The sequence below is a fragment of the Alternaria viburni genome (genome assembly GCF_023758015.1).
Source record: "Alternaria viburni strain BMP 2772 chromosome Unknown scaffold_14, whole genome shotgun sequence".
NCBI classification, from domain to species: Eukaryota; Fungi; Ascomycota; class Dothideomycetes; order Pleosporales; family Pleosporaceae; genus Alternaria; species Alternaria viburni.
The window spans coordinates 190,263-214,822 of NW_026055783.1; the positions used below are offsets into that span (position 1 = coordinate 190,263).

Below are 24,560 nucleotides of genomic sequence, written 5' to 3' on the forward strand. Positions count from 1 at the left end.
TGAGAAGACACAGAGGCGCAAGAATGGTGAGTCAGTAGCAGGCGTGGTAACTGCGAGCCGGTCTTCTGTAGACCTCGGAAGCTATGAAACTTTGACTCACACTTCTCGAACCATGTGCATTATAGTAGCTCGGGAAAGATACGCATTTGCGGTCAGTGAGGCATGTTCTCTGGCTTCGTAGGTAATTGTACGAGGCATGGGCGACATCCGCGCAGGAATGCTAACTTTGGTTAGCGCGTGCCGGGATTGATGACGCAATGCGTAGCTAACAGGGGCTGTCGCGAAAGTCATTCGCGCCGCGATATCGTGCAGGTTCATCCTCATATCTATCGCATATTTAGAAGTCTGTTTGAATCTCATTCGATTCAACAAGCCATATATCAAGTTATGTGTCTCTTGACTGCATCGTTACTCGGCCTACCTAGTTACTCAGGCATTAAGAGTACCTACATAGGTAGGTAGCACAAATACTCGATGTCTAACTTCCCTAGGCAGTTTCCCCTACCTCCCGAGGTCCTCTTCTCTGTCTTTCGCGCTCGAGCCTGAGGGTCTCTTCGCCAGAAGACCTCTCAGTGGTTTTAAGGAAACGCCTCGATCTTACAAATAACAACGCCTGGCGAACGCATATTTATCCGTCGGATGAGATCCTCGTTCCACCGGCCATGGCTGTCCCGTATCTCAATCATTTCTAAGCCCCTTAAAGAGGCCATATCGTCCTCTAGTCCCATGACTATACTCCCCACAGCTGTCCTAAGTTGCATCCTCTTAATAGCCTGTAGTTGCTTCTGGCCGGTATGATGAAGTAGCTTCCATGTATTGGAACTAAAACCCGTCATAGCAAAGACGTTGAGAGTGTAGGGCAGCATAGCGGTCTCTGTGTTGATCTGCGAGCAGCTTCCAAGGAGGGCGAGAAGATGTCGCTTGGGGCCGGCTCGGTCCCTCATCGCTGTTCTTATCATCTCTATCGGATGATTCATACGTAACACATACTCGTAGATGATATTACGAAGCTCAGGTGGAAGACGGAGGAGAGGGGAGTCTGCCTGGTTCTCTTGGGTTCTGTCAGACTGTAAGTAAGTTGTAGCGGATGTGCGAACTCTTGAACTCACCGACGTATGCGCTCAGCAGGTGAAGTACTCAGGCGGTTTATGTCCTGAAGTTCTCCTGAAAACTCCATGAAAACTCCGTTGGTTTGATTTGGTTGGTTGAGTCTATTGCATGTATTGATTGCTGATCAAGGTATGGTAAGGTGTTCTCGATGAAGGTAGACGCCAGAAGACTGGAATATTAATAGGCTAATGAGGGGCTAGGTGTGCACGGATACATGATAGTCACAAGCAATTTGCAATCCCAACCTTGGAAGAATTGACATAACACACTAGTCTATCGGAATGCGCGAGGTAAGCTCACCTCACCGAACGCAGCCAAGATGATTGACCTGTCTCTCCGACCAGTGCTATGACCACGGCAGAGGTTCCAATGTGTATGGCGACACAAATATAACCTCAATATCACCTGCCTGGCCTTTTGCAACTGCAGCTTCCGCTTCTTTCACACGAGCAAACTCCTTCTTGGTGCTCCATAGACCCCTAAGCTCTCCCATATACAGTTTCTTCAACCCCTTGCATCTACCCAGGCTCCTAAGCACCATCTTCAGAGCCTCGCTTCCACTCTGAAACGCGCCCCAACTTATATCAACCATAATCATCGTCATGGCTTCGAGCTGAGCATGTTTGCGTGAAGCGACAAAGCGATCGAGTTCAAAGACGTTGTTAAAGGAAAACAAGTTCTCGGAGTATACTAGGGTAGCTGTTTCGGAGTAAATTTGACGACAGACGCGCGGTAGGGCGATGTTGGCAGGTGTTGACCGGAAGACGTCGTTATCGCTGTTGAGGTGGCGCCATTCGCGGGTGCCTCCTTGCCTAAACATTGGTGTATGAAGTCAGTGAATGTCTCACATCGTACAGTAATATCTCTTACCCACGGTGTATATACCGGCCGCCTCCCAAAGCATACCTGAAGATCTTGTTTCGAAGTTCGGCGGGAAGACGGAGAAGGGGAGAGTTTTGCGTGTTGGAATTGACGCTTGGGATGCTATTAGCTGTATTCAAGTCTTCTGCTTCTGAAGGGCTTACATGGAGACGAGGTCTTTTGGTGTTTTCCGCAAGGAGACGAGACCGCCGCGAGTACGATGGACGCGCTTGGAAGACTCCGTGATCGGTTTGGCAGGACGCTTGCGCATGTTGTAGCGCGCTTCAGGGACGGATAAAGTGGCCTCCACAGGGAGCGTAGAATTGTCCATGGTGGCGGCAGTTCCAAGTAGAGACACAGAATGGATATATCGAGGTCAAGTCAAAAGGGGCCGAGCTGAAGTACCAAGGGGGGCTTCTTGAGTACGTCAGCTGATGTCTCTAATAGAGTGGACCATTCATCGTGCAGTAAGGCAGCCATAGCTGCAGAAGCATGTGTCAGTGCATAGGAGTGAATAATCGTCGCACTTGACACTGTCTGTGCTCGTTCACGCGCCTAGTCGCTTCAATTCTTGTTCAAAGATTGAATTCTTTCCTACCACACTTTCTCCACTACCTGAAACAATTCCTTGAACATACACCGAGCCGTTCGGTCACAAACCCAACTAAAGTAACTCCAATCGAACGATAAGTACCACAGGCGCAAGACTACCCATGGTTTCTCAAACCCACAAGAAGTGTGATCAAGCAAGCGCCTCAAGTAAGAAGATTCCTGTCGAAGAGCCAAAAGAGGATGGCTTGTTGGATCTTTCACAAACGCCCGACCATCTTGTGACGATGTAAGTAAAGACTTTAACGATCCCCATGTCTCTCTAACAGTATCCAGTGCCCAAGACAACAGTATGAACTCTCCTCTCCTGCGACTACCAGCCGAACTCCGCACAAAGATATGGCACTACGCACTTGGCGGTATCACCGTGTATCCCAACCTCAAACGATTGAAATATCGCAAATATGGCTCTACATCGACACAACTCTTCAAAAGCAATCTAGGGCAGCTTAGCCTCCCTCGCACCTGCCGACAAATCTACTCCGAGGCTGCTCTGGTCTTCTACCACGAGAATACTTTTGCTTTCCACGATTACAAAGCCTTCAAGCGTTTTCGAGATCGCATCCGAAATCCCCACTTCGCGATGATACGATCCATTTCCGTGAGGACCATTGGCGCTCTTCTGATGTTTCAAAAAGAACTCATGGAGGCTGACAGGTCTCAAGCCTCCTATCGATACTCCCACGATCTTAAGGAAGAGTTTCTAAAGTACTACGATTCCATGGAAGAGGATCTGCGATGGATCATACGACTGGTAATTCCTGGTCTACTGTCAACATTTCCCAATTTACATAAAATCGTGATTGCGTGTTCTTGTCATGCGAATGGGATTCAGGGGAAATGCAGTTCTGATACTCAAGTTTCGTGGCCGCCGTTTCATAGAGAGGGAGTCGAAGTTGCGTTCCGTGAGTAGGGGCGACTCGGTACAGATTGTGGGGGCAGAACTCGATGGCTTCATACGGAAACAACCAAGAGATCACTGTACACGCTTGGGTGATGAAGAAAATCGAGAGCGAAACGATTGGGGAGGATATGGCGGCTCAAGGCTAGCTCAAAGAACTCTCTCTCCAATACACACACTCTTCTCTTGGCTCCTCATGTTGACCCCACTCGTGTACGCAACGCATTAGGCCTGAGTTTTGCTGTCTCTTCACTTTGTCCAGGGAAGACCCAGCTTCTTCATCTCCACCGCTAACTGCAGAATATAATCAATACTCTCGCACTGCGTCTTCGCCTTGTGGACGTTATCGCCCCACACGTAAATGCCGTGTCTCTTGACAAGAATCGCGTACGAATCGGGGTATTTCTCCATCGCCTCCTCCAAGCTCTCCCTCAAATCCTCTTCGTGCGCGGTGTTTTCGATGATGGGTATACGCAGACGGTCATAGTAGCCTAGGTTACCCTGCTTCCCTCTTCCTTTCGGTATGCCCTTAATCTGTTCAATCTCTTCGATCTCAAAGCACGCGTCTTTCCCGAAATCGCGCTCGACGAGGAGGGTTACGAGGACGGCCCATTGCGAGTGTGTGTGGATGCAGCAGCCGGCGCCGCGTTCGAAGGCTGCGAGGAAGAGAGGCGTGCACGCTGAGGGTTTCAGGACCTAGATGCTTCTTAGTTATTTTCCCATGGTCCAGCATCGCGCGATATACCTGTGGTCTCCTCAAGTACTCCTTGCTGTTGAAGTCCATAACAAACATATCGGTAGGCTTCATGAGCTCTTTCTGTACGCCGCTGGGCGCAATGTATATCTTGTCTTCATGGCGTATGCTCGTTCCTCCGCCAGTGCCTGTCACCTGGCGGAATCTCCGTGTTAGCCATCACTCGACCGTGTCTTCATTCGCGTCCCCCTGACGCCTGGAGATCATCGTACCCAGCCCAAGCTGTAAAACTTTGCGCAGAGCGTGCAGATGTGGTTCGCGGGGTGACTTGGGTCATCGGAGTGCACGAGGGCCTCGGCATCATGTTCGCTGGAACTCATTGTGATGTTGCGCAAAGGTGTTGTTGGGGTGTGAAGTTTGGTGGATTTTCTGGAGCCCAATGACGCGACTTGCGATCGCGACTACCCCACGTGGTCCGCACTAGTGTTCATCCCACCATCATAGTCAGGCACAGTACAGACATCAGTCCAGGCAGGTCATATAAAACTTAGAGACATGGTTGAAAGAATGTCTGTGTCTATTAATTACTAAAAGGAAAACGAGGCTGTCTCATAGTCGAGACCATAGCCTGAGGTATCATTGATGTCCAACGCTCATACCACTACCAGTCCTCCAGGAAAGTCACTTGACTTGGGTATCATATCTAGTTTGTAGTCGTGTTTTGCGCCAAAGGAGAGGGCTCGTGTTCCTTCTTCTTATCCAGATGAAGCGCTTCCTTGACCTTTTCGCCCAATCCCTTGCGGTCGGGGGACTGGCTGTGGCCGCCATGCTTCTCTTTATATACGTTTCCAGCTCCACCTCGCTACAGTACTGTCAGTTGAGGTTGATATTACTCAAATAACATGACGTACGCCGGTGTGAAACTCGTCTTGCGGGTTGCGCTGGTTGATCTCAGGTACCATGTCTACTGAGCGACGACCTTCGTCAGACTGCGGCCCAACGCGAGGCGACTTTCCGATGTTGCCAGCTCCCCCACGGCCAGTGGAAAAATCTCCATCGAGAGAGTCGCCTTGAACGCCCTCACGAACCATGCCTCCATCAGTGTAGACGTTGGTGTCGGGGCCAATGTTGCCGGCGCCTGCGTCAGCGATCAGCTTTTCCTGTTGTTGCATGTTGAAGTATCATGCATGGCGTACCTCCACGGCCAGTTGAGTGAATTGGAGTAGTAGTCATTCTGATGGTTTAGCTTTCGCAATGATTGTGAAAACAAATGTTGTCTTGTTGAGATGACAAATAATTGGTGTCAAGGATGTAGGATATGCTAGGTTGGTCGAACGGCAGGGCGAAGCGCGTTTTCAGGCTCTTATATTTGCTCGTCCAGTCCTACAAGCAGGCCATCTCAGAGTGACGCAATGACGCAATCGCATCTCCAGGTGCTCTAATCGATTGGCGACGCGGGATGGAAGTAGTTTCCGAGTTGGAAACAGGCGCCAGCAGGCTCATGGCTGCTAGTCGTCCAACTAAGACGACGAGCCAAGAAAAGATGCGAGCATGAGGTACAAATTTCGATGGTTTTGACTCTTCTCATCGTCCCGTGGGTGTGGTTTATGCGATGGCGTGAGGTGATCTTCAATGTTCGCGCGATAAGGCCGGGTGGATTGATTCGCCCAGCGACTGACTAAGCGGGCTGTATCCCACTGCTCGACCTGGTGATTGCATTCTCACATGTCATCGCCGACATGGACACGGCTTGCTCGGAGGTCGGTGGAAGCTTTGGCGAGAGATGCGCTGCACGAGGATTGCTGGGATCTGTAGGTAGTCTTGGAGCTCTTGCCACCCCTAACGCAGGGGCAGGCGACGTGTGGTTCATCAGACTACATCGGTACACAGATCTAGCATGGAACACACAGAAACCGCCTTTTGGCTTGTTACCCTGCACGTAAAGTTTTGATGGCACAATGACGATTTCACATAATCGAATGCTGGTTTCGATTTGGGCATGCCTTTTGGGAGAATATTGAATTACGATTATGCGGTACGAAGCGCTCTAACAATGCTGTTTATACTAAAATTGAGAATCAACACAGGGGTATCATCATATCGAACATCTGATACTTCAAGATCTAAGGCCTTGCTCATCACTCGGCCTGGTTTGACCTTCCTCCGCGTTTCTGGCTTGCACTTTGTCTTGGTCTGCATGCTTGGCCGGATCAAAGACATAGATTGGGAACTCGAGGAAGATAGTCCTTTTTAGAATGACGGGAAGCTTGGCGTATAGCTGTGGCGGGAAAGGGATGAGAATGCTCGTTCGGTGGAGGTATTGCTCGTACTCGGGCCATCGGTTGCCTTTCTCGTATCTCTTCTTTGCGCCAGGTCGTTCCTGCAGCGTAAGGCCGGATACGAACATGAGTAGCAGAGTCAGGAAGAATGGACCGAGAATAGACGCGTACAGAGCGTCATATGCACCGCCCGAGACGTAGTTGTTTGCAGCCGGGGATACAGCGATCGTGAAGATACCTGTCATAATCAGTTTCGATCCAAAGAAGTTCAATGAGCAACACCTACCGAATTGGATGAGCATCTCGCCGAAGTAATTCGGGTGGCGCGTCCAGGCAAAGAACCCGACGTCGCAGACGGCGCCGTCGCTACCGTGTGCAGTACGGAACCTGTACTTTTGGACGTCGGAAACACTTTCCATGATGAAACCGATTGACCACAGGATGATGCCAGCGATATCACAACCTGTTCCAAAGTCTGGCTGATTGAATCGAGTGACATTGGGCGAGTTCAGAATAGTGACCGGCATGGATACAGTCCAGACCCAGAACATTTGACTGTAACCCATCAGTAATGACACCCAGCGTACGTCTGTAGCTACTCACAACACCCAGAATCCGAGGAACGACCAGAACTTGTCCCTCTTATCGTCGAAACGATCATCTTTGCCAGTCTTGAGAATCCTGAAAAGAAGAAAGCCGCTCAGTCTTGCCGCCCATAGCATGATAAATAGTGATACCACAATGTTGCGCGCATCGCCGCGGTTCTCGCTGCACGAGAGCGTGATGATCGCAAGAAGGATGAAGTTGGTGCCGCCGGCAAAGTCAGTAAGTTTGTCGAACTTGAACGAAAAGGCGATCGCAAAGCCGATCAGCTGATATGCAACAGTAACGAGGAAGGTGATGGCAAGATAGTAATCATCGAGGACGTGTATGGCGGCCATGATGACCGCTGGACGGTGCTGTTGTTGTGTGCGCGAACCTTGACAGCAGAGTTGCGCCTACATATACAGAAGCCTAGAGCTGACAGCTACGTCGCTACGTACGGAAGCCGAACGTTCCACGCTGCGCTGGCAAAATTTGGCCGACTCCGACGACCGAGAATCGTATTCTTTGCGATGGAAGTTGGCCCCAGGGGCTGGCAAGCGTCAGGCCCAGGGTAATGACGCACGTCATCGGTCGCCAAGCCACGATTACTAGGCACGACTTTCTCCCGCGATCACCAGCTACGCACATGCTTCACAGAACAACGCGACTTTGCAGCCTCGCGATTGATAACCCTTCTCTATCGCACGGCACTTGGGCGGAAATAGATCGGTAATGGAAGATCGATTTCGTTCATGCACGAGCGGAAGGAAGAAAACGCCATGTTCCACAGAGTGAAACGCCTCCGGTGTGAACCCCATCGCCTCGCGCACATCGCGTGTCAGACTACACCACTATAGCGGCTGGCCAGACGATCGTGAAGCTTGACTACCACCAAAATCGCTTTTCGCGGGCCTGTCGATCATGGATCGCACGTTACTGGCCTGGAACAAACCCTGATAACTAGGCTGACCCGACAATGCCATCACCGGCTGCACTACTGCGCGCTGGGACTCCATTTGAGGAACACCGTTCCGACCCTTGAGACGCACCTGAACATTGTTCGAGTAGCCGCGAAGGCTCGAAACCAGCACCACACGGTTAGAAACATGCTGAGCGGGGCTGCCATGTCGGACCCGTTAAGTAGGATAGTTTTCGCCTCAGTCATGAACCTTTGAACGGTTTGGCACGCTCTCGCACTATCGGAAGCTTACATTCGTTTGCATCCGGACTATCTGTTTCCATTGTGTGTCCACACGTTTCCGTTCCATCTTCAACTCTTCGGTCTTTCTGCTGTGCAGGTACTGAGAGGTTCTGCATGTCTGTGACATCGCCTTCGATTCTACTCCAGCTGGACTGTTGATGTACTAATTACTAATTATCTTTTCTATCGTTTCCGGTTCTCACTTCATCAAGGATTCCACAATGACTAGAACTCGATTGTCCTGGGTACCAGCCCTGCTGCTCATGAGTGCAGTACGTATGTCATTTGCTTGTAGGGACTCTTCACTGACTGGGTATAGACGGTCACTCAGGCAGTACTTGATCTTCACAACACTCATATACGAACCGAAGTCTCGGGCAGACGTATCGACAACTTGGTATCGGGACTCGACTGGCAACGACGGGATACAGAAGCACTCAACGTACCTGCTGCCGAGCAAGCCAGTACACTGGACAAGGGGAACATCGCCGCCAGGCTTGCACAGAACGGCCTGGACGCAAACGCCTTGTTGAATGGGCTCGCGCAAGGTCAAGGACAAGGCCAAAGGAGTGGCAACGGAGACATCAACACGAATGATGTCGGTGGAGACCTCGCAAACCAGATCGCTGGTGGAGGCTCTCCGAGCGTTGAAGGCATTCTCATTGGGCTTAATGGGCAAAAGCAGAGTCCATCGACAAACCAGACCAGCACCCCGCAGCCGCAGCCGCAGCCGCAGCCGCAGGGCCAGAGTGGTGCGCAAGGAACGTCACAGGGTGCCAACCAAGGAGCAGGAGGGGACATCAAGTCGAGCGACATCGCCGGGGATCTTGCAAACCAGCTGGCCCCCAAACCCGGTGCTAGTCAGGGTGGCAGCGCCGACATTGCTGGAGATCTCGCGAATCAACTCGCACCGAATGGACAAGGCCAACTACCATCCCAGTCTGGAGCACCGCAAAATGGTAGCAACTTTCAAACCATTCAAATAGTTCAGACCATCGTCACTCAACCCAATGGCCAGGAGATTGCAGCAACGCTGGTTGAAGCAGCGCCACAGGGAGCAGCCGAAGCGACGCCACCCGCTGGAGAAGCGCCAGCAGCAGCATTGCCATCGGCTCCAGCTGAAGCGACATCAGCATCATCACCACCAGCCGGAGAAGCCACTGCCATATCGTCATCAACCGCCGCAAAAGCACCAGCTGAAGCATCTGCTTCATCGACGGCAGAGGCAGAGGCAGAGGCACCAACTACGTCGTCTTCAGCTAAAGGGGAAGCGCCGGCAGAAGCAGCACCGGGATCTTCACTAGCCAAGGGAGAAGCATCAGCTTCGTCATCCGCTGCCGGAGAAGCCTCAGCTACATCGTCGAAAGCTGCGGCCGAGGCACCAGAGGCAGCCACTACATCATCATCATCATCATCATCATCTGCCGCCGTTGAGAAGCCAGCAGAGGCTTCCGCTTCGTCAAAGGCGGTAAAGACAGTCTTTCCCGCTGGCAAGTCAGCTTTGCCAAAAGTGACTCCTATTCCCTGGACAAATGCACCTTCCCAGATGGGTGGTATGGCTGCTGGAAACTCAAGCAGTATGGGAGCCAAGGGGGCCGCTATGCCTGCTGCTGAGCCTATGCAGACAGCCAGTCTAGCGGAAAGCAAGAACTCCACTGTACGTTATTGAGTTATTTTCCATTCTGTACATCGCTAACGCTACCGAAGGGTTCGGCAGCCGCCATGGCGCCTGCAGCTGCAGTGACTGTATCGGCCGGATCAGAGCTCGCAGCTGGCGCTCAAGGAGCTTCAAACTCCACTTCCACCAGTACTGCAGCGATCGACTCGGCCAAGCTTACGGCCGGAGGTCTTGCTGCAACGACAACAACTGCAGTAGGCATGGCAGTCACAGTCAAAGCCGATGGGAACAGTACTGCTGGAGTTGCCAGCGCTTCTGGTGGAGGTGGAGCAGCAGCCGCGGTTACTGTTGTCGCCGGCTCAGGATCTGGAGCGAACAGCACTGCATCCTCGGGTGGAGCAGCAGCCGCGGTCACCGTTGTCGCAGGCGGAGGAAGCAATGGGACCGCCGCCGGCCTCGCGGGAGCTACGACTACCTCAAAAGCTGCGGCTGCAGTCACCGTCGTCGCAGGATCTGGTGGTGCAGCCGCTGCTACGGCAGCTTCTCAATGCAACTGCGCTTGCATGTGTCCGGCTGGATCTTTCCCCATGTCCGCACCACAGGCCCAGCCCTTCCAACTAGGATCCATGAGCAGCGCGCCAACAATGAGTCAAAGTACCATGCAGACTGTCGTGGGCAGTGCGGTAACAGTTGAGGCCGGGGGTTCACCACCCCCTGGAGCACAGCAGGCTGCTTCGACCAGCTCAAGCAGCACCGTAGCTATCGACTCGGCTACACTGACTCGGCCTGGCCTTGTCGCAGGAACTACGACGAGTGCGGCTGGAGCGGGTGTAACTATGATGGCTAGCGGATCTGCTTCTGCTTCTTCGGCCGCTGCAACATCATCATCTGCAAGTGTCACACCATCTGTCGAGGTATCGCTTGCATCAGCAACTTCCCCCTCTCCTTCTCCAAAAGCAACAACAAGCGCGCAGGCTCAGAGCCAAGTCGCAGCCGGTGCGCCTGCACCTACGCCCGTTGAAGAGCCCCTACCTTTCGATATCAGCACTGTTGCGCTACAGAGTCGTGTTACGGTGAATCTCGGAAGGAGGTTGGTGAAGCCGACGCCGGAGGTTCAGGCAGCGATGTGGTGGTGGTAGATGTCTCGCATTTGGCAATCTCCAGATGTCGGTGCTTTGTTAGTTTCTATGTTATATAGTTGATCGTAGCAGTTGAGCATTGAGTGTTCCTGCGAGGTAGTAATGTTGAGAGAATACAAAGGTGTGGGTATGATCTTTCTTGTGCATTGCTGCTCGTGTCTATGGGTATCATCTGCCTTCTGTCTGGATAGAGTCAAAACACTCCTTCCTCATGATTCTGTCACTTCTCCACCTCCCTCCTGTACTTTTGGCTTTTTGTTCTTGGCTTGCTGGCGCTTCGAGATTGGCTTTTCCGCTTTAGTTTCGTGCAGAGGAGTGCCCTCTAAGCTCTCGCCTGGCCGCTTGCCGTTCTGGTTCTTGTTTGCTTTCCCCTTCGGATCTTGCTTGTCCTTGCCCTTAGCCGCAGAGCTTTGCGCTGGCTTCTCTCCACCATAGACAATATCTATGATGCCCTTGAAGCTCTGGCGCTTCAATCGCGCATACTCGACTACACTCCTAGGCTCCTTTGTCAGACCGTCTTTGCCTCTCTCTGTGCCGAGTCCCCAGACAGAAGCCAGGTTGATGACATCACTGGGTGCGCGTATGCCTAGCACGCTCTTCGCTTCCGAACTAAATATGAGGCCCCGACCGCGGGTCACGCGTATGAGCTGCGTCGCATTGCTAATCAGGTTGCGCTTTGCGGCGGGATCGCTCGACATGATACCCTGGCTGTAGCATATTTCGATCTTAATACCACGGGATATAGCTGTACCCAGCGTAGGGAACTTGAAGTGGGACTCGAATCGCCGGGTCAGGTCGAGTGAAATTATGTCTACGTCCAGACTCTGACATGCTTGTTGCAGGGTGCGGTCGTCTGTGGGTCGCGCGGCTACGAGGTCATATTGCTGCTGGAGTTGTGGTATGCGAAAGTTGGAGGCCGAATCGGTAAGGAAGATATTGCATCGTCGTAGAATGCGCATGCGTGGAGGGACCGGGAAGGGGAGTTTTGTGGGTACAGGCGAACTCTGGTTGAGCAGCGCATTAGCGATTGAAAAGAGGAAGGTGAAATGGTCGCAGTTTCCTCGACGTACTATATCAGTCGGCAGTTTTCCTGAATACGTGTGCGTGAGAGCAACGACGTCGTATCCTACTGCACCGCGTCAGTCCACCGCCGGCGCATTCAACTACAACTCGAAGAGCTCACATTCGTCGAGGAAAGCTACTGTGCGCTGCAGCTCGCGCGTCGCGTCCGTCCAGGGAACATTCAGGTCGTGAAACATGGCTGCACTAGCTAGAATGACTACTGCAGAGGTTGAAGGGGAAGTGCGGCAGCGCAAGCTAAATAATTGTAAGTGAGATAGAAGGGATCGTCATCAGCACCTGGGCCCGCCTGCCGGAAAAGCTTGGCCCTTGCCTGGTACTAGTCTAACGCCCACAAGCCATCCTCCACCACCAACACGAGCAGCCAGAGCTCACCACCGCCGACACCCAGGCACCCCCGCCCAACCACGAGGCCCATCGCGACTGCCGTGACGGCCCTCTGTCGCGCCTTCCTCCATACCCGCTCCTTGCGCTCGCTGTCCTTGGTGCGCTTGCAGGCCTTGCCCTCTTCTCCCAGGGTCCCGACCTCCTCCGCTTCTTCACCCCACTATACGACCCCTCGCTCGATACAACAGCCCCTTGGCGCAGAGATCTCAGTACAGACCTCGAAGAACGCGCAAAGTGGAATTCCACAGATCTCCCGGAGAACTGCTTTGTTACCCGAATGGCGTTGAACAACAGTAGCGGGGCTACAAGCCTCGCTCGCGTCTACGCCGATGTCAACGCGAACATGCCTCGATCGTACTGGGACTACGACTCGGTGAACATCTCCTGGGGCGTGCTTGAGAACTACGAGGTCGTCCGCAAGATTGGCCGCGGAAAGTACTCGGAGGTCTTTGAGGGCATCAACGTGGTTAACTACCAGAAATGCGTCATCAAGGTCCTCAAGCCTGTCAAGAAGAAGAAGATAAAGCGTGAGATCAAGATCCTGCAGAATCTGTCGGGTGGCCCCAACATCGTCTCGCTGTTGGACGTGGTGCGCGACAACCAGGTTAGTGACGGCTCCGACTGGATTGGCGACTGGGTACTGAGGCCCAACCGCTGCCGCGTGCTTGAGAGAAAAGCTGACCAGCGATCAACAGAGCAAAACACCCTCGCTGATATTCGAATACGTCAACAATACCGACTTCAGAAGTCTGTACCCCAAGTTCCAGGACTACGACGTGCGATACTACATCTTCGAGCTGCTCAAGGCCCTCGACTACTGCCACAGCAAAGGCATCATGCACCGTGATGTCAAGCCTCATAACGTTATGATCGATCATGAGAAGCGGAAGGTGGGTACACCCTATCAGAGTAGAGGAGCACAGCTAACAAGTACTAGTTGCGCCTAATCGACTGGGGTCTAGCGGAATTCTACCATGCAGGAACCGAATACAACGTCCGTGTCGCGTCACGTTACTTCAAGGGCCCCGAGCTGCTAGTCGATTTCCAAGAGTACGACTACTCGCTTGATATGTGGTCGCTGGGTGCCATGTTCGCCTCAATGATCTTCAGGCGGGAACCATTCTTCCACGGCAACAGCAACTCGGACCAGCTCGTCAAGATTGCCAAGGTGCTTGGAACGGAGGACCTGTTCGACTATCTCGACAAGTACGACATTGAGCTAGACGCCCAGTACGACGACATACTTAGTCGGTATCCCAAGAAGCCGTGGCACTCGTTCATCAATGCCGAGAACCAGCGCTTTGTCAGCAACGATGCGATTGACTTCCTCGACAAACTGCTGCGATACGATCACCAGGTACGTTCTGTATATGTAAATATGTGGTGTCAAGGACTAACATGTATCAGGACCGACTGACTGCCCAAGAGGCTATGCAACATCCTTACTTTGCGCCCGTCCGACAGGCTGCGCAGCAAAACAGCACCGCGGCATGATTGAGATACCCATTCACGAAATTAGACTTTATGTAATAGCATAAAAGTTACAGCTACGAAATACTCGGTCTCCCATCTATCCGTTCCAAATTTTTTTGGCTTGAGACACAACCGAGGTGCCGGCGTACAAGCACAAGGCGCACATCACGGAGCGGCAGTGCATAGGGCAGGGTGCTAGGTATCGTTCTTGTATAAGCGATGGGGAGCGCAATGGTACATCGCAGGCGCATGGGAGCAAACAAAGCTCAACAAGTACTCGGCTCAATGCATATTGGGGTGTTGGTGGACGCTCATTCTTGCTAGAAGTGTCTTTTGCCTACGGTAGTCAATGATGAATCTTTTTGTGACACTGCTATCTCTGACTCGACTTGTGCACTCACCTGGTGTTTTGCTTTTCATCGCATATGAATCATCGTCGGGCATTCCCGATGTGAGATCGGAGAGCTCCTATCGTCTGGCAATGACTGTGTCCCGTCATGACTGTGTTGTATGCAGTCATGGAGCGACGAGCATGGCTCAATGGTTCGTCGTCGTAGGCGGGGTCCGTCCGAGCTCCAGGATGTGGGGTGACGCAGGCCGGACTTGGACGACTCACACCCAGGCACTTTTTTGTTAATGTTGCCCCGCACCGCGCCCACTACACTGCGCGCCGCCTGCAGACGAAACCTCGATTCTCAAATTCTTGCCAGACGCCCATTGCAATTGAGACGGCCAATCCGCAGCCTATCGCGAACCTACGCCCCGCTACACGCTGAGCGCGTGCTCACCCACAAACACCACTACTCGACCGCAACCATGGCGCTCAACGCGTCCTCCCACAACTCGACCGGCGAGAAGACGACGCCAAACACTGCGCCGCCGCCCGAGCTCAGCGCAGACGTCAAGAAAGACATCCTTGGCGCTGCCGAGAACGAGGCTACCGGCCAACATGCGCCTGGCCGTGAGAACGACAAGGGCGTAGAGAAGAAGGAGAAGTCCGCCAAGGAACTGGAGAAGGAGCGCAAGAAGGCGGAGAAGGATGCAAAGTTCAAGGCAAAGAAAGCAGCCGCTGCCGGTGCCTCCAAGGATGTCGCCGCTCCAGCCAAAGAGAAGAAGAAGAAGGGCAAAGAGGAGGAGCAACTACCAGAATATGTCGAAGAGACACCCAAGGGCGAAAAGAAGAGGCTGAGGCCACTAGATGACGCATATACGAAGGCATACATACCCAAGGTCGTCGAGTCGGCATGGGATGCATGGTGGGATTCCCAGGGCTTCTTCAAGCCTCAGTTCGCCGAGAACGGAGACGTCAAGGGACCCGGTCACTTTGTCATTCCCATTCCCCCACCCAACGTTACCGGAAAGCTGCACTGCGGTCACGCGCTCGCTACAAGTCTCCAAGATGTTCTGATACGGTGGCATAGGATGAGGGGGTACACCACCCTGTACCTACCTGGTTGCGACCACGCTGGTATCGCTACACAGTCTGTTGTCGAGAAGATGCTCAAGCGGAGGGAGAACAAGACGAGATACGATCTTGGTCGCCAAAAGTTCCTTGAGCGGACTATGGAGTGGAAGGAGGAATACCATCAGCATCTCACCCACACTCTGCGCAGAATGGGTGGATCGTTCGATTGGACACGCGAGGCCTTCACCATGGATGAGAACTGCTCCAAGGCTGTTACGGAAACCTTCGTGCGCCTGCATGAGGATGGATTGATCTACCGCAGTAACAGATTGGTCAACTGGTGTACGGCTCTCAACACGGCGCTTAGTACACTTGAGGTCGACAACAAGGATTTGGCTGGACCTACCAAGCTTTCTGTACCCGGGTACGAGAGGATGGTTGAGTTCGGTGTCCTTACTCACTTCAAGTACGCCATCGAAGGTACCGACCAGTTCATCGAGATCGCCACCACACGTCCCGAGACTATGCTCGGTGACTCCGGTATCGCTGTCCATCCTAAGGACGACCGTTACAAGGACCTCGTCGGAAAGAAAGCCCGTCACCCCTTCATCGACCGTCTCATGCCTATCGTCGCTGACGACTATGTCGACCCTGAGTTTGGTACCGGAGCTGTGAAGCTCACTCCAGCGCATGACCCCAACGATTTTAACCTCGGAAAGAAGCACGGTCTTGAGTTCATCAATATCCTGAACGACAACGGAACCATGAACAAGAACGCTGGTCAATTTGAAGGTGCCAAGCGTTTCGATGTTCGTTACACCGTCGTTGATGCGTTGAAGAAGGCGGATCTTTTCGTAAAGACGGAGCCCAACCCCATGAAGGTCCCCATCTGCTCAAGATCTGGCGACGTCATCGAGCCTATCATGAAGCCCCAATGGTGGATGAAGATGGACAGCCTGGCTAAGCCCGCTATCGAAGCCGTCGAGAAGGGCGACATTAAGATCAGGCCCGCCACCTCCGAGAAGGTCTACATGCACTGGATGAACAACATCCAAGATTGGTGCTTGTCCCGACAGCTGTGGTGGGGTCACCAGATTCCCGCGTACTTTGTCGAAATCGAAGGTCAAGCGGGTGACCGAAGTGAGGACGAGCTCTGGATCACCGGCCGCACAGAAGAGGAGGCGCGGGCCAAGGCTGAGAAGAAGTTCCCGGGCAAGAAGTTCACGCTATCACGGGATGAGGATGTCCTTGACACATGGTTCTCTTCCGGCCTGTGGCCATTCTCCACCCTCGGCTGGCCCAACCAGACTGCCGATCTGGAGAAGCTCTTCCCCACATCTGTTCTCGAGACCGGATGGGACATTCTCTTCTTCTGGGTTGCTAGGATGATCTTCCTCTCCTTGTACCTCACCGGCAAGGTCCCATTCAAGGAGGTCTACTGCCATTCGCTCATTCGTGACTCTGACGGCAGGAAGATGTCCAAGTCGCTGGGTAACGTTGTAGACCCTGTTGACATCATGGATGGTATCACTCTGCAGAAGCTACACGACCAGCTTCGCGCTGGTAACCTTGATCCCAAGGAGTTGACCAAGGCGGAGAAGTACCAGAAGACAGCCTTCCCCCAGGGTATTCCCGAATGTGGTGCTGATGCGTTGCGCATGGCTCTTGTTGGGTACACCACAGGAGGAGGTGACATCTCGTTCGATGTCAACGTAGGTGATCCCTTATCTATTGTTCTCGATGTTGTATACTGACTAGTCATCAGGTCATCCACGGATACCGAAGGTTCTGTAACAAGATCTACCAAGCCACCAAGTACGTCATTGGACGTCTGGGTGACAACTTCACACCACGAGAGAAGGTCACAAAGGGAGGTTCAGAGTCACTACCTGAGCGATACATTCTGCATCAGCTCAACGTCGCTTCCAAGAAGATCAACGACCACTTGGAGGCACGCGAGTTCAGTCTGGCTACCCAGGCTGCGTACAAGTACTTCTACGTCTACCTCTGCGACACCTACATTGAGAACAGCAAGGCCATTTTCGATGAAGGCAGCGAAGAGCAGAAGGAAAGCGCGAAACAGACGCTCTACACCGCCATCGAGGGAGGACTGAACATGATCCACCCCTTCATGCCCTTCCTCACCGAAGAGCTATGGCAGCGTCTCCCCCGCCGCCAAGGCGACTCCACCCCCTCCATCACCATCGCGCCCTTCCCACAATACAAGCCAGAGTTCGAAGACGAGACCGCAAACGCCGAATACGAGCTCCTCGTCGACAGCGCAAAGGGTCTCCGTTCCCTGACCGCCGAATACGCCATCAAGGAAGGCGCATCCACCTACATCAAGTCCCTGGACGACTCTACCCACGCCACCCTCTCAACACCCACCTCCCTCCCCTCCATCCGCTCCCTCGCCGGCAAAACCGTCGCAGACATCAAAATCCTGTCTCCCACCGACTCCATCCCCTCCGGCTGCGCCGTCTACACAATCGGCACTGCCGCGACCGCGTACCTCGACGTCAAGGGCCGCATTGAGCTCGACAAGGAGATTACCAAGGCCCAAGACCGCCTCGTTAAAGCCAACGAGACGATTACGCGCCAGAAGAAGATTATGGATGATGAGTGGGAGCAGAAGGTTAGTGATGCGGTCAAGGAGCAGGAGAAGGAGAAGCTGAGGACTGCGGAGTTGGAGGCGAGGAACTGGGAGGCGAGTATTGAGCAGTTCCAGAAGATGAAGATTGAGTAGATGGTATGTGCGTTTGTTAGAGGAGGATCTCGTGATTTCGATGGAGATGTATTAGCATAGAAACGATCACTACGACGTAAAGTAAAAGTGCCAATGGATGATTGCAGATTCGTGTTTTGAACAAATTGGAATGTTGTACATTGGTTGCACTGTATCTTCGTAGTAGCAGATATCATCTCTCTGTTCTGACTCCTTCGCTTTCCCACGTCATTTTCTCCCATCTTACTGTGGTGCAACCCTACTTCCTATCGTAACACGGACCTCTGAATGAACCCGATAGGTATACACGTGAAGAAACGAACGCCTCAATCCAAACCCATGGCATGTTCCTTCCTTCGTCTCCACCCCAGTTTCCTCTCTCCTCATCTCCCCATCTACGAAACAGCCTTAACCTCCAAAGCGCCATTAGCGCTCTCCTTAACCATCTGCGCATCCCCACCCGCACCCGCACTACTCTCGTTTTTAACCAAAGTGGGCATACTGACGCTCCTACCCTCACCAAGCACCTCCGGCCTCCACCTAGCCAGCAATTTCTGCGCACTAGGTTTCGCCCTTTCATTCTCCGTCCACATCTCGGCCAGGATATCGACGACGATCTTGCGGACTGGAGGACGGAACATGTACAGGTAGTGGAGTGTGTTACACGCCAAGTCGATGCGCTCGGGGTCTTCGGCCATCTTCTTGAGGCGCACGAGGATGCTGTAGTCGATAGCGGGGATCTCGGAGAGGAAGCGGATGATAATTTTGTCGGTGTGTTCGATGTAGGGTAGGATACCGTCGATGAGGCGGAGGGCGCAGCGGTGGTAGTTCCCTGGCGGTTTCGGCGATGTGTGGTGGTTGGACGAACCGTTTGTAGCGGTGTCTTCGGCGGACTCGGCGAGGACCATGTCGTTGTACCATTCTTCGTTGAGCCATGAGATGGCGACGTCGATGCGTGACTTCCAGTTGTACAGTATGTACTGATACAGGCCATCTCTTACCGCATCGCTGATGTGCATATTGCCCTTGGCGTTCTTAACGGCGTATTCATCTTTGATGCCTTCTTCCGGGTCGTCTAGGCCAGCGCTGGCTCGTGTAGCTAGCCGAGAGAGTATAGTAACCCAGGCGTCTCTGTTGTAATCGGTGGCCGCAAGTCGGTTGAAGCCGCCTTTAGCGACTTTGCTCTTCTGTGTCTCATCTACACTGCTCAGCATGCCGAAGGCTCGATGTACGGTCATGTCACCGTACTTCTGAACATCCTGTTCTGATAACGGAGGTGCCTCGGGCAGCTTGTAGGGTGCTAACGCGGTTGACGGTCCGCCTTGTGTGGAGAAGGGATTCGAGGGGATGCCATCGAGCTTGTTGATGAGTTGTTCAGCGTCTTCGGGCTCGAAGTCTGGCTCGTATTCCTCTTCGTCTTCTGCGGCGGCGGTCGGTGGGGGCTGTACAGGGCGACTTGGTGCGGTCTGTTTGAGTGTCTGATAACGAGCGCGGACGGCCTAGACGATGTTAGCACGGCCACAACTGACATCTCCAATAAGGCCCGCAACGTATAGGCCAACGTGGGTCTGGATTGGACAGGGGACATCACATACGTTGATAGCTTGTTCAAGCTTCTGGGGGTTCACCGACTGCAGAACAGGCACGACTATCCTCAGCAATTGCTCGGGATCCCTGAAGTTTTGTACATCAAAGTTCGCAGTGCTGCCCTCAGCGTTCAGTGTGTATAGTTGTCGCCAGCTCACTTCACCAGGCGGTAGCGGCTGGACAGATGGCGTGCGACTTGGAGGCTCAGCAACCAGCCGTTGCCTCTTTGCCGGGTCAAGACCATCAGTAGGCTCAACCGGTGCTGGACGTTTACGGTTAGATTCATCGAACACTTCAACCCGTGTACGATGCATGCGTTCGAGGAACTGCTGTATCCGTCCGTTGATGGGGTTATCTGGGGAGTTTCTACGTTTATGAGCATCAGCAGTACAATCATATAGCAAGGCAGACATACCTCTTTATGATGTTCACAAGCAGTGCCCTTGTTGTACGCTCAATCGACTTCATGATGACCTTGTTCTTGGGCGTCATGGGCGAATTGGCGAGCTTGAGAGGGTTGAAGTTGAAGACACTGTTCAAGATCTTGTTTGCAACATTTGGGCGGCGGTGGATCAGCATGCCCAAGCTGTTGAGTGTGGCAGTCACAAGCAAGCCGTCACTAGTCTCTGTTAGAGGCATTCCAGCAGTCTGCGACTGTCTATCTAACCTGTGATCTCCGTGTATGATGTCCAGCAACCTGTCCAACAGCCCGTGTCCTTCAGCTTCGAGGCTCGCGTAGGGTATGAGGGGGTGGTCGCGGGATACGAGGGAGAGGGAGATGTCGTTTGGGTCGGCGCGCTGCGAGGGATCAGATGGCTGTGTATACATTGGGTAGAGTGTAGTATTTACCCTAGGGTCCGTAACGCCTGGTGTCTGTACCAGGACGACTTGCTGGAGGAACTTGACGCAACATATCCGCACACCGGGCGCAGCTGCATCCATTCGTCGCAAGATGTTGGACTTGATGCCGGCCATGAGCTGCCATTTCTGGGCATCGCTGGCGTCGGAGACACTGACACATGCAAGTATAAGAACGTGTTCGCGTAACTGCAATCATGGGCATCTGGCAAGGGGACCTCAAGATGCGCATGGCATATTTGACATGGGGACTTCTATCTGATGCCTGGGATATCACTTACATGTGTTTGTAGACAAGCGGGTACACGCTGGCAGCCGCCTGGATGGCGCTCTTGATGACGCTCTTGTCTTCAACATTGTCGAGGTAGGCTTTCAGGGTAGCCAGCACAGAGGGCGCGCTGTTCTGCTTGACGTCTTGGGGCCATGTTGGCGACGCAAAAGCCTCGGCCAGAAAGTCGGCACCCCAGCGCTGTATCTCGATGCTCTGGTCTTCACTGTAGCCGATGATGGGGAGCACGCCCGGTATGATGGTAGGATAGTATCTACCGTCGCCTAACGCGAGCGACCGGGCGGACTCCATCTGCTGTATCGTTTGCGAACTCATGGCGATGGCTGATGGCGAGTGCACACGAGACAAGCTTTGTTTCTTCGAAAGGGTGAAGAGAAGTGACGCTGCCTCACGCGCGCACGGCAGTCAGACTAAGAACGCGACAAAGCCCGGTATCCGACGTCAAGGGTGCTCCCATTCCCAGCAAAGCTAATAATTAAAGAGGCGTAGAGAGCGTGGAGAAGCGAAGGGGGATTGCGCGACGGGTGTTGTTGACTACAGCTGCGGGTGAGGTGAGTGACGCGGAGGGTTCGCGGCAGTGCCATGATGATCTACGCCTGGCCGCCAAGGCCGCCTAGCGTGGTGGAAGTTCACCACCGCGGCGAGACATTGGCGATTCCCCGCAAAGCAGTGAGAGTCTCAGCACGCCAACATGGGATAGTAAGTGGCATTGCGCATGTACATCGAGGGTGTATGCTAACGTCGACAGCAAACCCTTCCGCTCGACCTACTACGACGACCGCATGCGGGCATCGCCGGCCCTGCTGCGAACCCGCGCGCCGTACCTGATCAAAAACACCATCACCGGCTTCGCTATCTGCACCCTGGTTGTTGGCATCTGTATGGTACACGCCTTCTCTGCCTAGAGCATCGACTAATTGCACATAGACACATACACCATCAATGCCATCTCACAGGACGAGTTCGAGGATGTCATCGTACCGGACAAGCCTCTAGACCGAACCGCACAGCCACTGGGCACCACCCAAGCACTCCAGCAGGCAGTCGAAGCGCGCAAGTAGCGAAATACACGACTTTGTATATTGGTGTATAAGAATATGGGCATTGGGCTGGCGCTATAGGTTCATTCAGGGAATACCACTTTTTAACCATCTGATCTTGTTCGGCCCACAGAGTTGTCTTGAACTGGTTTGGTATTCGTCGCAGTCATTCGCAGCGATCAGGTCACTGGCCGTGTTTTGTGCCTTTCACATGCACTTGCCCCTCTCTACCTAATGCTCACGACTTATAGATTTATGGTTGCGTTCAATGGGTGCGCCTTGGCTCTGGATCCTTTTCATACCCTGGGCCGTCTCCCACGATCACTGTCGCCTGACCTTGGCGAACTCAAAGTTCGGTATACCGCCATGAGGATCTGGTTCAGCCAACAGTAGGTGCTCTACTACAACGCCAATTTACGTATGATGTATTCGCAGCCTACGAGCCTCATGGTTCCAGTCATCACTTAGTGCAGCGTGACCATCTGAAGGTGGCAGCGTAAAGAGCGGTAGCATCCATAAATTAGCTGTGCGCCTGAAAATCTCTTCTCTATAACTTTCCTCAGACACATATAGGACTTTCTGTGTCTATCTTACATCCCATCGCTAGTTATGGCTTCTCTTACCACCACCAACGCCGACCTTGCTCGGCTGAGCGCGAGCACCGACAGCAGCACTACCACCAACGAAGCCGATTTGAAGGCTTCCACCCGCGTCCAACGAAAAGACAAGTCGTCTGTTAGGCGCTGGTTCAGCTTTGTTCGTAAAATTGTCTCCTCCCAAAACACACGAAAGCAGTCAGAGTGTTCGACATGCGGGAAGAAATCCGAGGAGTCTCTCGTCCAAGTCACCCCTCTCAGAGCATCATCCACCATCGCCATCGCTCCCTCCAGTACTTATGAGGAAGGCATCGAACGCACAACGAAGGTGGACCCGACTGCCTTCCTGAGGCCTGTTGCGCGGTCCACATCTGTACCCGCATCCCTTCGTCGCTCGGCTTCCGCCCCTGCCTTCGCAAGCTCTTATCTCGAGGCAATCTCTGAAGAACCAACAGACTCGTCGACACATCGATCAGACACGGTCGAAACCGTCAAAGTCGACGACTCCACGCCACCCAAGCCGGCAAAGGCCAAACGCAGTCACGGCCCCCGCAAGCCGATCATGATTACCCCCGACCTGATCAAGAAAATCGAGAGGGACAACAAGAAACGCCAGGGACCGCCTGTTCGAGTGGCTGAGGTGAACAAGAATAGCAGGGGCGCTGTTGCCTCGGCGTCTGGTGCGAAAGGTGTTCGTGCCAACCCGATGAGGTGGTCGCAAGACTAAGGGAAGGACGAGGGTTGGCGGGAAGGGTGATATCAGGGTATTGGCCCCATATGGGCTTAGGAAATGCGCATTCTCAAAGTCATCGGGATGGTGTGACCTAGAGATGTTTCCTGCATCTTGCATCACTGGCACACAGCAAGACTTGGGGAAAGCTCCACATTGCTTCTTTATTTTATACAATGCTCAAGACCAACACAAGATATCTTCGAACACATTGCACCTCACTCGCGATACCTACAATCTCCATACAGCCGTAGTCATCTGAGACCCTGTTATATACTAAAAATTACTTCAAATTTTTCCAGCCACACAGATAATATTCAACACTTTGTGCGCGACCTTTGCTGACTACGACGTTGATTCCCATGGTAGAAAGCTTTGCGATACCACACCCGGACGACTACAACGGCGCCCAACTCTTTCGTCGGCTCCACATCCCACATTTGTCAGCTCCAACCTATCCATTCAGCGCATCCCTATTGTATACTACTTGGACGATATACCTCTCTTTTAGGCTGATGCAGAGATTTCCAGTCACTATGTAGCCCCAGGGCTGGTTCTCCGTCCTTTAAGAGTAATGAACCAAAAGAATCACAGGCGCAGTCATGGCTTTTTGAACAAGAAGCTCACATGCTTTTTACATTATGACTCCCTCAACTCTAACATTTCTATAAAGCCCATCCAACCCATCCAACAAACCTCCCATCATCCCCTTACATTCGCCCACACAAACAACTACAAAAATGGCACCAAAGCAAGCGCCCACCTTCCCTCCATCCACCAACAAACCAATTCCAAGCCCACGCTCAACATGCGCATGGGGAATTAAAGTACGACAAGTCCGTGAGAACTCCCCTGTCTCCCCATCCCTCCTCTTCGCCACGCCAATCCGCTCCTTCACTACTGCACCGAAGCGGAAACGTTCGTCTCGCGAAGATGAAGACAACATCAAAAATGAGGACAAAGGCGAACAAGCCCACGAACAAAGACGTGTCGCCAAAGTCGCAAAAAGGAAGGAGATACCAGACACAGCGTACGATGCCGATGACGAGGATGAGTACAACACTGAAGAGATATCTCTTCCAATCATAATACCTGATCCTCACTTCTGGTATCGGGCTGCGACGGGGCAAAGCCAGTACCAGGAATATTGGTACCCCGCAGTACCATCACAAGAACAGCAAGAGAGCAAGGAAGTGCCTTGGTGTTACAAGCCCTCCCCGTTGCTCGAGGGTTACTGGGGTTCCCAGTACCTAATTCTTGCTGAGAGGCAATGGAAGACAACTTATGCAATGCATAGGACGGGTGAAGCGGATGTGAAGATTAGTGTTGGAAGACGGAAGAAGTATAAGGCGGGAGAGGGGTGGGCAGTGGTAGAAAGGAACTTGAGTCTCGA

General features: G+C 53.0%; 12 protein-coding genes across 12 annotated transcripts; 6 read left to right on the forward strand and 6 right to left on the reverse strand.

Annotated features, from left to right (window-relative positions):
- Positions 1-1,456: 1,456 nt before the first annotated feature.
- J4E79_006762 (uncharacterized protein) lies at positions 1,457-2,302 on the reverse strand (the record flags this gene model as incomplete). The annotated part of the gene is made up of 2 exons (XM_049355631.1): positions 1,457-1,922; positions 2,136-2,302. 2 exons carry the CDS (start codon positions 2,300-2,302, stop codon positions 1,457-1,459), a joined length of 633 nt encoding a protein of 210 aa, XP_049209660.1.
- Positions 2,303-3,730: 1,428 nt separating this feature from the next.
- On the reverse strand, positions 3,731-4,555 carry MDE1 (Methylthioribulose-1-phosphate dehydratase; the record flags this gene model as incomplete). Its single annotated transcript, XM_049355632.1, has 3 exons — positions 3,731-4,177; positions 4,227-4,370; positions 4,448-4,555. The coding sequence occupies 3 exons, from the start codon at positions 4,553-4,555 to the stop codon at positions 3,731-3,733; spliced, it is 699 nt and encodes a 232-aa protein (XP_049209661.1).
- A 323-nt stretch (positions 4,556-4,878) lies between these two features.
- On the reverse strand, positions 4,879-5,408 carry J4E79_006764 (uncharacterized protein; the record flags this gene model as incomplete). The annotated part of the gene is made up of 3 exons (XM_049355633.1): positions 4,879-5,037; positions 5,087-5,313; positions 5,372-5,408. The coding sequence occupies 3 exons, from the start codon at positions 5,406-5,408 to the stop codon at positions 4,879-4,881; spliced, it is 423 nt and encodes a 140-aa protein (XP_049209662.1).
- Positions 5,409-6,291: 883 nt separating this feature from the next.
- Positions 6,292-7,395, reverse strand: J4E79_006765 (uncharacterized protein; the record flags this gene model as incomplete). Its single annotated transcript, XM_049355634.1, has 3 exons — positions 6,292-6,692; positions 6,741-7,009; positions 7,058-7,395. The coding sequence occupies 3 exons, from the start codon at positions 7,393-7,395 to the stop codon at positions 6,292-6,294; spliced, it is 1,008 nt and encodes a 335-aa protein (XP_049209663.1).
- Positions 7,396-8,461: 1,066 nt separating this feature from the next.
- On the forward strand, positions 8,462-10,997 carry J4E79_006766 (uncharacterized protein; the record flags this gene model as incomplete). Its single annotated transcript, XM_049355635.1, has 3 exons — positions 8,462-8,512; positions 8,560-9,897; positions 9,948-10,997. The coding sequence occupies 3 exons, from the start codon at positions 8,462-8,464 to the stop codon at positions 10,995-10,997; spliced, it is 2,439 nt and encodes an 812-aa protein (XP_049209664.1).
- Positions 10,998-11,206: 209 nt separating this feature from the next.
- J4E79_006767 (uncharacterized protein) lies at positions 11,207-11,956 on the reverse strand (the record flags this gene model as incomplete). The annotated part of the gene is made up of 1 exon (XM_049355636.1): positions 11,207-11,956. One exon carries the CDS (start codon positions 11,954-11,956, stop codon positions 11,207-11,209), a length of 750 nt encoding a protein of 249 aa, XP_049209665.1.
- A 298-nt stretch (positions 11,957-12,254) lies between these two features.
- J4E79_006768 (uncharacterized protein) lies at positions 12,255-13,958 on the forward strand (the record flags this gene model as incomplete). The annotated part of the gene is made up of 5 exons (XM_049355637.1): positions 12,255-12,324; positions 12,416-13,101; positions 13,160-13,354; positions 13,402-13,821; positions 13,872-13,958. The coding sequence occupies 5 exons, from the start codon at positions 12,255-12,257 to the stop codon at positions 13,956-13,958; spliced, it is 1,458 nt and encodes a 485-aa protein (XP_049209666.1).
- A 795-nt stretch (positions 13,959-14,753) lies between these two features.
- Positions 14,754-18,088, forward strand: J4E79_006769 (uncharacterized protein; the record flags this gene model as incomplete). Its single annotated transcript, XM_049355638.1, has 2 exons — positions 14,754-17,054; positions 17,108-18,088. The coding sequence occupies 2 exons, from the start codon at positions 14,754-14,756 to the stop codon at positions 18,086-18,088; spliced, it is 3,282 nt and encodes a 1,093-aa protein (XP_049209667.1).
- Positions 18,089-18,462: 374 nt separating this feature from the next.
- J4E79_006770 (uncharacterized protein) lies at positions 18,463-21,116 on the reverse strand (the record flags this gene model as incomplete). The annotated part of the gene is made up of 6 exons (XM_049355639.1): positions 18,463-19,566; positions 19,663-20,020; positions 20,070-20,273; positions 20,322-20,452; positions 20,504-20,666; positions 20,794-21,116. The coding sequence occupies 6 exons, from the start codon at positions 21,114-21,116 to the stop codon at positions 18,463-18,465; spliced, it is 2,283 nt and encodes a 760-aa protein (XP_049209668.1).
- A 376-nt stretch (positions 21,117-21,492) lies between these two features.
- J4E79_006771 (uncharacterized protein) lies at positions 21,493-21,862 on the forward strand (the record flags this gene model as incomplete). The annotated part of the gene is made up of 3 exons (XM_049355640.1): positions 21,493-21,500; positions 21,550-21,680; positions 21,729-21,862. The coding sequence occupies 3 exons, from the start codon at positions 21,493-21,495 to the stop codon at positions 21,860-21,862; spliced, it is 273 nt and encodes a 90-aa protein (XP_049209669.1).
- Positions 21,863-22,450: 588 nt separating this feature from the next.
- On the forward strand, positions 22,451-23,164 carry J4E79_006772 (uncharacterized protein; the record flags this gene model as incomplete). Its single annotated transcript, XM_049355641.1, has 1 exon — positions 22,451-23,164. The coding sequence occupies one exon, from the start codon at positions 22,451-22,453 to the stop codon at positions 23,162-23,164; it is 714 nt and encodes a 237-aa protein (XP_049209670.1).
- A 743-nt stretch (positions 23,165-23,907) lies between these two features.
- On the forward strand, positions 23,908-24,473 carry J4E79_006773 (uncharacterized protein; the record flags this gene model as incomplete). The annotated part of the gene is made up of 2 exons (XM_049355642.1): positions 23,908-24,360; positions 24,465-24,473. The coding sequence occupies 2 exons, from the start codon at positions 23,908-23,910 to the stop codon at positions 24,471-24,473; spliced, it is 462 nt and encodes a 153-aa protein (XP_049209671.1).
- Between the last annotated feature and the right edge of the window lie 87 nt (positions 24,474-24,560).